The sequence below is a fragment of the Danio rerio genome, chromosome 23, assembly GCF_052040795.2.
Source record: "Danio rerio strain M-AB ecotype USA chromosome 23, GRCz13ab, whole genome shotgun sequence".
NCBI classification, from domain to species: Eukaryota; Metazoa; Chordata; class Actinopteri; order Cypriniformes; family Danionidae; genus Danio; species Danio rerio.
The window spans coordinates 130,034-144,339 of record NC_141043.1 but is presented as its reverse complement, the minus strand read 5'-3'; the positions used below and the strand labels follow the sequence as shown (position 1 = coordinate 144,339).

The 14,306-nt window shown below is 39.2% G+C and overlaps 1 protein-coding gene across 10 annotated transcripts in view; it reads left to right on the top strand.

The window, feature by feature from the left end:
• Positions 1 to 14,306, top strand: part of hdac7a (histone deacetylase 7a) — a 98,141-nt gene that overhangs the window by 26,655 nt on the left and 57,180 nt on the right. For all 10 annotated transcript variants that reach the window (XR_015523000.1, XR_015522999.1, XR_015522998.1 and 7 more), the window contains exon 2: positions 83 to 154. Coding sequence is in view for 4 of the 10 variants with exons in the window: in XM_087306327.1 (XP_087162453.1) it covers positions 83 to 154 (72 nt within the window). In the remaining 6 variants the exon portion in view is untranslated. The remainder of the gene's footprint in view (positions 1 to 82; positions 155 to 14,306) is intronic.

The following is a 14,306-nucleotide window of genomic DNA, read 5'->3' as shown; positions in this document are numbered from 1 at the left end:
TTAACATATACCTCGTTTACTGTGGTAAACTGTGAGAGGCAGGAAACGCTTCTGAAATGACATCTCCGCTTTTCCTCCGCAGATGGAAGTAGCGCAGCGGGCCTGATCGTCGAGTCAGACCGAGGAAGGGACACTCACTACTGGGGAGTGCCAGGTATTTTGCCTTCATTTGTTCAACTGTAAACCGTGTTGAGAAGACGTGAGAACACATCTTTAGTTTCCGTCCAAATGAGTCATTAAACAAGCTAACCGAATCTGTTTCCGATATGAACATTCATGACGCTATTATGGTGAGGTGTTAGCAGATTCCCTCAGATCATGGACATTTCTGGACTATCAGGGTTTGCTTTTGTAAAGCAGTTTTCTATCTCCATCCATCCATCCATCCATCCATCCATCCATCCATCCATCCATCCATCCATCCATCCATCCATCCATCCATCCATCCATCCATCCATCCATCCATCCATCCATCCATCCATCCATCTGTCTGGCAAAATTATAAATTATTGGGCTTCTTGTGGATTTTCCCAAGTGCTGTTTAACAGAGCAAAGACAATATCACATAATTTACTAAATTCTTTTCTTCTAGAAAATGTCTTGTTACTTTTATTTTGAAAGTAATTTATACAAATCTGAGGTTATTAGTATTAGCCCCCTTAAGATTTTTTTTCCTCCTGATCTACAGAAAAAAACCACTGTTATCTAATAAATGTCACTGTAAGCTGAACACTAGTGTTTTGAAGAATATCTAGTCTGATATTATGTGCTGTCATCATAGCAAAATGAACATCAGTTATTAGAAGTGATTATTAAAACTGTTTCAAAATGGGTTTCAAAACTTGAGAAATATTTAAAAATAATTTATATATGTATATATATTTGATATATAATAATTATTACAACTGAAAACAGTTATTGTGATTTTCTTCTTTCATATGCATCTATATTTTTGTACATTTTGTTGTTGTTTCACACATATGGCTATTTTCAGCTCCATTTTAACGTCAGCATGTCAAGATAATATACATTTTAAGATCTTTAATGTCAAAATGGCCACTTCAAAAACAACATTTTTCTAAAGGCTGAATATAATGTTTGTAAAGCGACTATCCAGCTGTCTGGAGCGCTTCACATCACACAAAGAGCACAAAAACTGAGGTAGATTATCCACTGCTCTTCTCATAGTGGGTATTAAAGTCATGCATATTTATATTCAAGCTAAAACACTTCAGTATTATATATTTTTATTTTAACATAAGTTTTAATATGATATAGACCAATTCTGATGGTATGATAACCTTGGATAAAATGATCACAGTTTCACGGTGCTGTGATTACCGCTCTAAAATATATTCATTTACAACATCTGGGGGGCAAAACAACAACTTTCTTCCCCTTTGAACACAATATATTTTATTTAGAGAAACATTTATAATATTTTGGAGCAGTAAACATGTCACGCTAAAAGATTCTAATGAATATTCGACTTCTGCTCTCTTCATTTGTTCAAAAACACTGATTTCTTTACAATTTAAAACCCTGAGTGAGAAGCAGCCGTCTGTCCGTCATTAGAGTTTTAAGTCTGCCACTATGCTGACACACAGGCGCCTGTAGCTCTGCCCTCTTCTGAAAAGAGCACAATCTCATTTGCATTTAAAGCGACAGTCACCAAAACACCACAATTAGGATCAAAGCCTGAAAGGGTCAGCTTCAGAGAGCTGGAGAACATCATCTGTGTGCTGTTCTCAGCTCAAACACACACACACACACACACACACACACACACACACACACACACACACACACACACACACACACCACACACACACACACACACACAGACACACACTCTACACACACACACACACACACACACACATACTCTAGAGACAGCAGAGACACAGTTTACGTCTTTACCTTTAATGTGGTAACCCTGTGTTAAGCAACACAATGTCATTGCATTCAGTTAAATGGTAAAGTGGCACCTGCAAGGAAACGCTGCAGGTTTTCACCGTTTTCTAGCAGGCAGGGTGATGTTGTGTTGGGTGGATGTATGATGCCTGTTCTTGTCAAGTACACATAGGTGTTAAGCAGAGTAACCACAGCTGTAGACAACCACGTTAACTATCACAAACGACCAACAGCAATGTAGGTTTCACATCTGACAACCGACACAGTACTCATATTTACATCAGAAATGCACCTTTTGGGGTGAAACTCAAATTAAGAGTAATAGTGTGTGTATTTACACTTTCTATCAAGCATGTGTTTAATGCATTAAATGGTCATGATGTTAATGCATGCATGAAGCCTTATAAATGACCATATAACATGTTTGATCAATTCATTAATAATAAAAACAGAGAAGAAAATATGTTTTTAATGCATGCAGAACTGTTTATACTGTATATTCAAATGCAGTGGCAACACAGGAACATATGAATATAGTAAACTGGGATTAATATACTGTAACTGGGCAAAATGATGTTCAGCATTATCACTGCCACTATTATTCATGTGTTCAGGCATTATAACATGTTCATTTGTAATTGTTTTATCACAGCTGAATGTGTCTGTGCTGCTCCACATCTTTATGAAATGCTAATTATAACATTTAAAAGAGCAGAGCTTATATTAAATAGAAATATTAAGTTAGAAAGTTTGTAGATGAACATAGCCCTGTGTTTTATCTAAATAGTTCTACTTTGATTCGTCTGAAAGGCTGTGTTTGGTCCGCTTAAAGCAAACACTTAGTTATTGCTGTTGGTTTTACTCATCCACACATTTTAAAATTGACAAACATTCATGCACATGTTTAAGTTCCAATATATGTCATAAAAGCCTTTTATTTTTGTTCTGTTTTGTTCCTTTGTCTGTAAATGGAATAGTAGCTTCTGGCCTGGAGCAAACATGACTTGAGAGCCAGTGTGAACACCCCCTATATGATGCATGTAGTTTATAGCTTAATCGCCGCTGCTACAGTATTAACAGTGTTTGTGCTGTATATGTACAGTGCTCAGAGATTGTCTCATGTTATTATCATCATATGCTGAAGCTGATACGGCGGATCTCCTTTTTCAGATGTGTTGGTTTTGGATTAGCGGTGTAGAATAGATGTAGTTTGGCTTGCATTACTCCTGATTGCATCAGTTTGTAAGGGACCTTTCTTTTTCTAAGACGTCTGAATAACCTGCACTCCTCTCCAGTACACACAGTTTAAATGACATTTATTCATTGTGTACTTAAATTCAGTCAAGACAATGACTCATTACAACAATAACTCTTCAGTTTTAATACAAATTTCATAATATATATATATCTAGAATACTAATATATCTAAATATAATATACATAATAAATAATAAAATCAATACTTTAATTCAGCAAAGATTCATTAAATTGGTTCAAAGTGGCCATATAATTGCTGATTTCTGTTTTAAATGGTTAAATGCCTTTAATAAAATTGAATATTTATAATTATCAGACCGAATTCATCTTTTGAAAAGTTTCCAAATCAGTATCTATCAGCAACATTGATGAAAATCATGTTTCTATATCATCAAATCCACATCGCTGAATGATTTCTGAAGGATCAGATTTATGTTATTATTATTATTTCTTATTTTATTTGATTAATATTATTATTATCATTATTATTTAATATTATTATTATGGTTTATTTATTTTATTTATTATTATTATTATTATTATTATTATTATTATTATTATTATTATTATTATTATTATACTGTATATTAGCTGTGTATTTTTGTGCCGTGTAAGGCTGTTGTGTTTTAATCAATTGAAGTCAGATTCATAATTATAACACTGTCAAATTCATGATTATTTTAACCCATACATCATCTGTGGGAGGGACAGTAAATCTCAACAGGACATGAGCGTTAATTATTAATTAGCTCTGCCGTATACTGATATTGCTAACTAATAAATAATTCTGCTGTATGGACTGTACATGTTGTAATTGCAAATTACTTTCATCCTGTTCACAAGGAATAGGTTTTAATGTGAAGACTGACATTGAATAAAGTCAGACAATGTTTGTGTTTTAATGAAGGTTTGCTATTATATTGTGTTGTCTTGTTATTATATAGTATTCTGGCAGTATGAGTTCAGTGTAAACAAACATAAGTGCTACAGATGCTTGTGTTGTTGCAGTTTGAGGAAAACTATTGGTTATTTTAATAATCGATATATGAACGATTGATTTTAAAACAATTGTTTTATATAAATAGATATTTTTTACGATTTTGAATAATTCAAACATTTAATTTAATGTATTTTAAAATGATTTAATTTGAATAAATGCAATAACTTAAATTGAGTGAAAACGTCCTGCATGTGTGTGCGTCTCTATCTACAGTGTGTGCAGTTGCATTATAAATATATCTAGCAGCAGTGGAGTGCTGTAGCTGGCCGATTCGTCTCGAGTTGCATGCTCCGCAGCAGGTCGAGCGTTTGCGGGAAAAACAACACGATGAGGTCACGGCCGGCGGCGCGGGCTACAGTTTCACCCGTGCTGTGAGAGGGATCCGACACCGCTCCCGCTCTTTTGTTTGGCTGTAACCGGGCCCCACGGACCGCTCGTGAAGACCACTGAACGCTCCGCTGTAGAAGTGCCGGCCTTTTGTCTCGCACACAATTTATGTAGTCTGTGAGATCCGATATATAGTTTCGTCATAGTTTATAGTGCAGATGATATTGAGCAATGCCATGGAACTTGTGGGTCTAATCATATCTCATTCAGTCACTAAACCACAGTCTGTGTACACTACCTCACAGTCAACTCCTCCCCAGCATTCTGGAGATACGAGCGGCTTGGACATTACCACAGTAAACTCAAATCAGAAATACACAGAGCACGGATATCTTAACATACATTGAAACATCTGTTTATATTTCACCAAACAGCTAACCACAGAGATATGAAAGATCAACCTGCAGACATGTTTAATTGAGGGAAATGAGCATGTGTAGTGAAGCTGAGCAGAAAAGTACACAGCATACTGTGAATTAAACTGCACAAGCCAAAAGAAACGATGCTCATCCACAGGAGAAGAGTTGCTCTCCACAGAACCAACATGACTGAGTTTATTTATCGGACATTTCTGCATTTATTAGGGAAAGGCTTGCTTATGGATGTGACAGATGTGAATTTGGCACTCGTGTGACTTCGGGAAATCAAATAAAATGGTCTGAAAACATTGACCGAGGCATTAGTGAGTATCTTTACAGGACTGTCAAACACAACTTTACTTCATGCAGGGTTGACATCTGCATGGACTTGCTCTTGTGCACGCTGCTCTTCTGGATAGTAAACATTTAGTGAATTGCAGAGAGAAAGCTTAACCTAAAAATGAACAGAAAGTCAGTGTTTGCTGTTGAGGACACATGTGTAGTAATCATTACGTTTAATCTTGTAGTCCTTGGTGTGAACGGCCTTTACCATTTTGTAATTTGACAAGCTTCATAGTTTCACTCTGATCAACATACTAATAGGGAAGCAGAGACTGCTATAATGTCTATTTCCAGCAAACTGTAACAGGTGACGGCACGACACCCCCACAATACACCATTTCACCTCAGTAAAATCTTCATTACATTGGCTAACCATTCCAATGATCCATATTTCCTTATTGTCATTCTATCCGGCCATCTTTCTTCACTATAATCTTCATCTGTAATCAATATCGAAACTTTCCTCTAACTCTTCAATTAAATTCTTGTCTAGCCAGTGTCCAAGCAGAACATCGTCAAATGATGTTGATATTTGGTTGATTATAGGTTGTGTTGGAAACTGACCAAAATCCAATGTCGAGCCCACATTTTAAACCAGCGTCATCAGATACTGACGTTTATTCATCAGGTATGGCAACCAAAATCCAGCATCTGATAGACGTCCTCATAATGTCAAGCTGTAACATCATTAGACGTTGATATTTGGTTGTATTTAGGTTGGATGTTGGACATTGACGTCGTCCTGACGTTTGGTTCTGATGTTAACACATTTCTCATCTCTAAACAAAATGCAACATACACGTGATATTGGGGTACAACGTCAATCTGACGTCATGTTGACCTCCTGAATCTGCTGAGAATTGATCAGATCCATCAATCACATGAGACCCACCAATAACAAACTATAACCAGACGTTCATTTCATGCATAACAGAAGAGTCCCATCCTAGATTTGTTCTTTGTTTGAGGAGCCATTTCTGTCAATATACCTCCCAGCAGTGGTTTTCTGGAGCTTTCTAAAGTCAAAAATACTGTTTAATATGACTGAATCCATGTTAGATGATCACTAGTCATTGTCATTTAATACTCGCTCCTTAACGTTTGCGTAACTGCAGTCTGCAGAGACTTTTATTTCTGCTAGTAGGTGTGCTTCCAATAATATTGAGTAGGGGGCGGGGCTTCTTTCTGTGGAGCTTTCACTGGTAGCAAACTAACAGTAAGAGGGGCGTGGCTATGCACATTGAGGCTGAAGCGTCTAAGTGATATAATCAGAGAAGCAGCCAATCCAAACGCAGAAGATCAACAAAACAAACAACTGAGTGGATTCCTCATCTGCACAGATGATCTGTTCATCTATAGAAGAAGATGCACTCGCAGACTAAACGCAGACGAGTTTTGAGTTCACACAGATTTAAGATGCCTTCCTCTTGTTTCCCACCACTCATCTTACCTGCGAGGCGATGTGAACAGGCAGGGTTATGTGTGAGCTGACGGCAGTGATGGGAAGATGTTCATTGTGGGGTATTTTTCAGCGAGCGGGAGAGCAGGAGAGTCAAGCTGACAATAGTGAGATTGTTTTTCAGGGATCTGCAGTAAAGATCACATTTCCTGTTACTGGCTGAAAGCGGGGTCAGCTGACACCAGCCTGTTCACCGCTGCGGCTGTCATCACCGCTCCGACCAGAGAAAATAAAGCACTCACAGCTACAGGGCACAGCTTAACCCTTCACATGCTCTCACAGCCATCGTGTGCTGCTTTCATTCACTCTTTTACCTCTGAGGGTCCCACACACACTCATAACATGACTTTTACTGCTTGTTCAAGCTACTTACTTAAAATTAAAAAACACAGTTCTCAAGCCCAGCTTAATTGCTGCATGTTCAATCCCCTTCACATGGTTAAGTTGACTTGATGGGTTAGTGTTGGGACAGCATGACTGAATAGTGTGGACCCCTGCATTATTAGACAGATAAACTCATTGAGCTGTGTCCGCTCTCTCTGTTGTCAGTTCTGCTGATATTGATCGATATTGAAGTGATTGATCAGGAAGCTCATTGGCTGGAGTAAATCGGAATCTTCTGTAATTCATCCAGGATGTGACGATGCTGCCTTATGAAACTGCTGTGATTTATTTTTAGTGTGGTTTGTTGGTACTTCTGTATGTGCAATAGCTGTTACTGAGTAATGTATACTGGCTAACATATAAGTGAAGCTCATTATCCTGTCTCCATTAGCTGCTGTTCGCTTCTGTTTGCATGCGTTTGTAGATGTGTAGTAGAAACTAAAACAAAGGTTGATTTGTTCAGTTGTACAGTATGCTGATTAGTCATAGATCACTTGACTGTAGTCTGCATGTTCTCTTGGATGATGGCTAGGAATAACACAAATAAAATGATCAAGTGTCGCACTGACTAATTAACCAAGCAGCTATTTCTACCACAATTGATTATTCTCAGCCAGTTATGGAGCATATGAAGAGGCCTGTGTTTGTAGACTATTCATGCACTTTTCAACCGAGACTCATTCTGATTGCGCACCCCGAGATACACCGAGACTCATTCTGATTGCGCACCCCTGTATACATTTCTGAAGAGCGACTAATACATCCCAGGAGCTATATTTATTGGCAGTTTTGTGTTTGTGAATCCACCAGAGGGTGCTATGTGTGCTTTTTCAGATCTCAAATGACTCTAACAAGTGCCTTTCACACCTGCTGTTCTCACATAACTCCACCAGAGGACGCTGTCCACTGACTGACTGACTGACTGATTGAACTCCCACCCACTCCCTTCCCTAAACCCAACCGATAGTGTTCACAGCTCCATCATCACAGCCAACTCCATTCCACGTCACAAGTCCGCTGACATTCGCGGCCAGCCACTGGGCAAACTGATAACAGTGGGAAAGCTGTGCACATTTAGGCAAGCGCTCAGCTGGTAGCGTGAAAATGAACGCCGTCATACCGCCCTGTAGCGTTCACTTTAAGATGAAATGCAGCCATACGTACCTCTGGCTACATAATTCTCCATCTCCAGAAATGTACAGGGCTACGCTTTCAGAGTGAGCCTGTGCTGTGTTTAGTCCTGTGTTTACTGTGTGTTTAAATGCATGCCTGCCCAGGTCAAATAGCTGCAGATCTGAATTATTTCTTTTGCTTATCATTTGGCAACAGCATGAATGAATGAAGGAATGAATTAATTTATTTAACAGAGACAATGCACAAAAACGTCATTAACCTCAAAGAGGAAAGATGCATTGTGCAGGAGTGCTATTTTCCACCTGCAGTCTCTGGACAGGTACAAATTAAAACAATAAAATCCGATTAATTAAAAGGTCAGTTTAAAACACACAGTACAGGCATAATCACTTATAAACTAAAACACTGACAAATCAAAAACAGCAGGAGGACAAATTCAGCTAGAAACTGGTATTTGTGAGTGTTATTGTATTTGTATTTGTAATCCAACAGCATGTGTAACGCACTGAAACCCTGCACACAGAGTTATTAATCTGGTGCCAAAACAAAACAGTTTTCAAGCAGTGAGGATGATTCAGAATCCAGTCCTTATTGTGGAAAGAGGAAAGATCATCTAAAACACGTCTTTATTTTTCAGATCTTTCACATTTTGCTTGTCATAACAGAACATAAACACTCAATAGTTGATGAGTTTGACCAATAATTAGACTTCATAGACCAAATAAGTATTTTAATATTGCTTGACGGACCATGTGACTTCAGTTATGCCTGTTCTATAACACTGGATAATATGGAGTTTCCTGTTTGGTGGAGGTTGTGTCCATATATAGCAACTGAAAGACACATGTAAGTATTTTGGTAAATGAAGAGTTGTGCTGATTATTTAACTCGTTGGTTGGTTATATTCCTATTAGAGCTTTGAGCTAATGCAGACCAGCTGTAGATCCCTGATCCTTTAGGTGCTGGAAGATAATCCACTGCTTTAGTTATTGAATTCTTGCACCAAATAGTGAGCACATTCAATACTAGAACCACTGTTAGATGTTTGTGGAGTGTGTTGAGTAGCTGTGGATCACACTGACCTGAGCATGCTACTATATAACTCTCAGCCAGCAGTTGAGAGATTGAGTAGTTCTAGCATTATTTGATGTGTTGAGGCTGTGTTGGGCTATTGTGGAGCATGTGACTTACAGTCAGCTCAGCTTTCTCTCTAAAGAGGAAAAACAGAAGAGTTTCCTGTTTGGTAGAGGCTGCGCTGACTAGTTAACTAGTTTGACTATTATCTGCTTTTAGAGCGGTATTGACTAGACGCGCTCCTCATGACTTCATCTGTGCTTGCACTTTTATAATGACAGCAGCAGGAAACTTCCCCTTTTCTGGTTTGTAAGTAGCTGCACTGAGTAGTTTGCTAACCATGCGCTGCCACTGTTAGACGTGTTTGGCATGTGTCAGCTGTACCGCCAGACTCCTGTTGGGTTTGTTTCATGTGACATTTATTTTAGCTAACGCATGGTTGCAGTGACCACTATTGATGTCATGTAAATCATCTGACTTCTTAGTTGCAACTATGTTTGTTCTTTATTAAAGGTCCTGTGCAATTAAAAGTGTTTTAGACGTTAGCATCAGTATTGTTAGCTTTTAGGATGTCTATAAGCTATTGTGCAACAAAGCAGTGACAATTCACCTTTACGAGATATCAACGTGATTTAAGCATCTAAAGTTTACAGTTTGTCACTTAAAAAGGGGAGGGGCTACTGTATGCCTCGCCCTCTATTCTTATTTCACATCAAACATCCAGTAACAACATGCACATTTCAACGCACTTCGGGCACGTTTAAGGTGGATATAGTGCTTTTGTTTTTAGTAGAGGGCGGCACGGTGGTTAGCACTATTGTGTATATATATATATTCATGATGTGTGTGTTTACTCCAGTTCCCCCCACAGTCCAAACACATGCGGTATAGGTGAACTGGAGAAACTAAAAGGTGTGTAATGAGCTCACAACAGGGGTAAGATCCAAATGCAGCTTTGGTTAAGTTGTCTGGCAGGCAAACATCGTTGTCAGGCAGTAATATAGACATAATCTAGATTGGAACGAGACAGGCGAGAAGGTCGAGACAGGTGGCAAACAACCAAAACATTAAACAAACAGAGGGTCCAAAAACACGGCAAGGCAAGAAAAACACAGTGGAAACAGGACTCAGCACTGTGTGTGTGAATGGTGTATATATAGTCCATGTAATCAGTGACGATGTCCCTCAGCTGCGTGTGATCAGAGCATGGACTGAAACTGGTTTGGGGCTGCAGGGCATGATGGGATTTGTAGTTCGGGTAAATGACATGGGATGTTCTCCAGCAACTCCACTGGCAATCCTAACAGTGTGTGTGTGTGTGTGTGTGTGTGTATGTGTGTATGTGTGTGTGTGTGTATGTGTGTATGTGTGTATGTGTGTATGTGTGTGTGTGTGTGTGTGTGTGTGTGTGTGTGTGTGTGTGTGAGTTATTACAACCTAACAGACTCCTCCTCATTTCTGTTTGATGTCAAACTGACAGCTAAAAGGGGTGTGGTTAAGTGTGTTAGCCCCGCCCACTACCTCAGACAGACCTAATCTGAGAACTGAACTGAACACAAACAGGATATTCAGTGAAAGATTAACAGAGCACACTATTGTTTCAGTCTTAATGACCTGCACAGATGAAGTGTTCAGCAATGTCAGCTCACTACATCAACATGGCTAGTCTGGATTTCATGTGGACTTTAGGGGTTCAATGAATCATTTGATTATGCCCCTATTGAGAGCTTCACCAACCAGCTGTCAATACACTCTGAAATATCCAAAAGCAAAAGTGAAAGCAGCAGACATTATCCAGCTGAGCATGCGAGAGCTACATACCATGTCATTTCCAAATAATAACTAGTATAGAGCTGTCAGGGGAAACAAGCCCTGCTGGTTAGGCTATACAATATAAACCCATGCCGTGTTCTGGAGTGTCTGCATGGGAATCAGCTAATCCTGTTTTCCCAGAGCAGCCCACACCGGCCCGCTGTTTTTAGAAGCAAGTTCAGGCAAGGTCTGCGAAGATCAGAACGCTGAGTTTGACCCCCCGAATGTTTGGAGACAAGGAAGTGTTCGGACACAAAGGTGCTCATTTGTTGGAGCGTACAGGACAGAAAGAGCACTGTGAGCTGCTCGCTCTGTGTGTGTGTGTGTGTGTGTGTGTGTGTGTGTGTGTGTGTGTGTGTGTGTGTGTGTGTGTGTGTGTGTGTGTTTGAGGTTACTGGGAATGTTAATGTCCTCCTTCATTGTTGGAGGCTCAGACAAGAGCTCGTGAGGCTGCATATGTATGAGATGTGTTCCTGGCGAACGCTTTCCCAGAATGGTTGTTAAATCAAAAGAATCCATGGAAAGGGAAGGGATAGCGGAGGAAGGGCACGAGGGAGCGCAGGACGGAGAGGGAGATCTGCGCCAGAGGTGTCATTATGTGCATTTTTGTGTCCACTTGAGAGTTGTTGGAGTTCAAACACTGAATTACGCTGTTGAGTGGCGCCATTTTGAGTGTGCTGTAAATTGTGGCTAGACGTAACCTCCTCCTCCTCCTCCTCCTCCTCCTCCTCCTCCTCCTCCTCCTCTCTCTCAGAAATGATTTACGCTGAGAGGAGAACTACATTCCCATCATGCTGTAATGCGCTGGACACAGTTACGTAGCTCAGACAAATAACCAGTGAATGAGTGTGTTTGCATGCACGGAGAGCGGTCACGAACAGCATTATTTCAGAAAGTGGTGATGTGTTTACCTGCAGATCAGTGAAGCGGCTGCGCTGACAGATCATTACTGTTGGATATCGTGCGCTGACTTTCCTCAATATTTCTGTTTCTTTCTTACGGTTATTTTATTGAAATTACAAAACAAAAGTTCAGCCGGAGCTTGACTGTTGTTTTGTTCAACATTGTGCTGCAGTTCCTGGAGAAACGGAATAATAAATGAGTAAACAGTGGGCGTGGCTTGCTTTCTCTACTGCGAGCTGATTGGTTGTAGTAAAGTAGGCATGTCGTTCAGAACGATGGGGGAAAGGGTTTGGGCAGAGTTATTACAGCCTAACAGACTCCTCCTGCTCACCGTTTCTGTTTGATGTCATAGTGACAGCTGGAGGGGCGTGGTTAATCATGTTAGCCCCGCCCACTACCTCAGACAGACCTAATCTGAGAAATTAGCTGAAAACAAGCTGATGTTGATTAAAGATCACAAGGAAAACTAATATTTTGTTCTTAATGACCTGCACAGATGAAGTGTTCAGCAGAGAACTAGCAATGTGAGCTCACAACATCAACACTAGTCTTGTTTTATTTACTTGACTTTATTTTTGACTTTAATTACCATAGTGGTCAACATGACCGGATGCGTTTCAGTGTCTGCTATCTTTCCTCGTGACTTTATAAATGATGCCTCTGATGCCTAGCAACTTCCTGCTAACAAAAATATACCTTTACTAAGGCCTTCTGCCCTGCTTATGAAAGTGACCCACGGACTATATATATGTAGGCTTTATTCTTAGGTAATGACTTAATTCAATATGACGACAGACATCCAAAGTTTAATTTTAATATTTCAGTGGAAGCTTTGATATTTCATAAGAAGACTTTAATTCATGATTTAATCATGTACAACACAATAGAGAGAGCGTTGCTGATAACTAAGGGTGTATTTGCTTACTACATTACTAACTTCTATCTAGAAATAGCAGTGAAAGTGCAAAATGTTGGTCAACAACATACAATTACCCACAAAAAGGCACCAACGCTGTGTTAGAGTCTTGATATCAGGCCTGTGTGTTGCTCTACTGCTGGGTAAAATGCTCAACTTTGTTTACACGTGGTATGGTGGACTTGGATTTGAATAGACTTTACCTTCGTCCTGGTTGTTATGCACAGTAACGTGACGACATCACTTTAGATAAAAACCAATGCGTAAATGAAATGTCTTTCATCACAGACGTCTGCCATGCGTATGTTGCCTATACTATTATCACAATAACGGTAATTTTGCCGTATATTATGCAGCCCTGTTTTTCATGGATTAATGATTGTAAATGAACAGAGTTCACACACTTTTTAAAGGCAGCTTGAGTGATGCTTGCGTGTGATGTACAATAGGATAGTTTAGATTTTACATTGTTTAGCAAGACGAGCTGTTTCAGCGCCTCCTGTGGCAGCTCTGAGAATGCAACGTGTACTCAGGAATTACATTTGGCCTCTTTCTCGGATGCAAACACTTGATACAAACACGAAATCAAGTGTAGCGCGACGTGTTTGTGATGTAAGCAGCTATAAAGGTGTTGACAGGTAATCAAGCCTGCCGAGTCAGCAGTGTTCACACACCTACAGAAATAGCATTCTCCTCATTAGAAGGACATAGTCCTGCATTTCAAACCAGATCTCTCTCTCACACACACACACACACGCACACACACACACACACACACACACACACACACACACACACACACACACACACACACACACACACACACACACACAGACGTGACCTCAGCACTGCTCTTTCTCATTCTCATCCATCTTTTCTACATCAGACACATTCCTCTCATTGCCCTGGTAAGGCAGTTACTCTTCCTGCTGATAAATTGCAGTAGTTGCTTTAAGTAAAACACACACATACACACACGCACACACACACCACACACACTCACTCCTGATGATGTGTATTGGCGTCAGCTGACCCGTATGTCTGCTTATAGGGTTTCAGTTGTGTTGTAACACACTTTAAGGTAAAAGCCACATAGTGAAACAGAAAGCCATATATATATATATATATATATATATATATATATATATATATATATATATATATATATATATATATATATATATATATATATATAATATTGTTTATTCTATTTTATATTTGGTTTTATTTATTTTTAATATTTAAGGTTTTATTTTTTAAATAAATGAATGTGTTAATTTATGCATTTATTTTAATTTTTTAGTTTAATTTTATTTTATTCTAACTTCGTTTTATTTATTTTTATATATTTTAAATAAATGTATT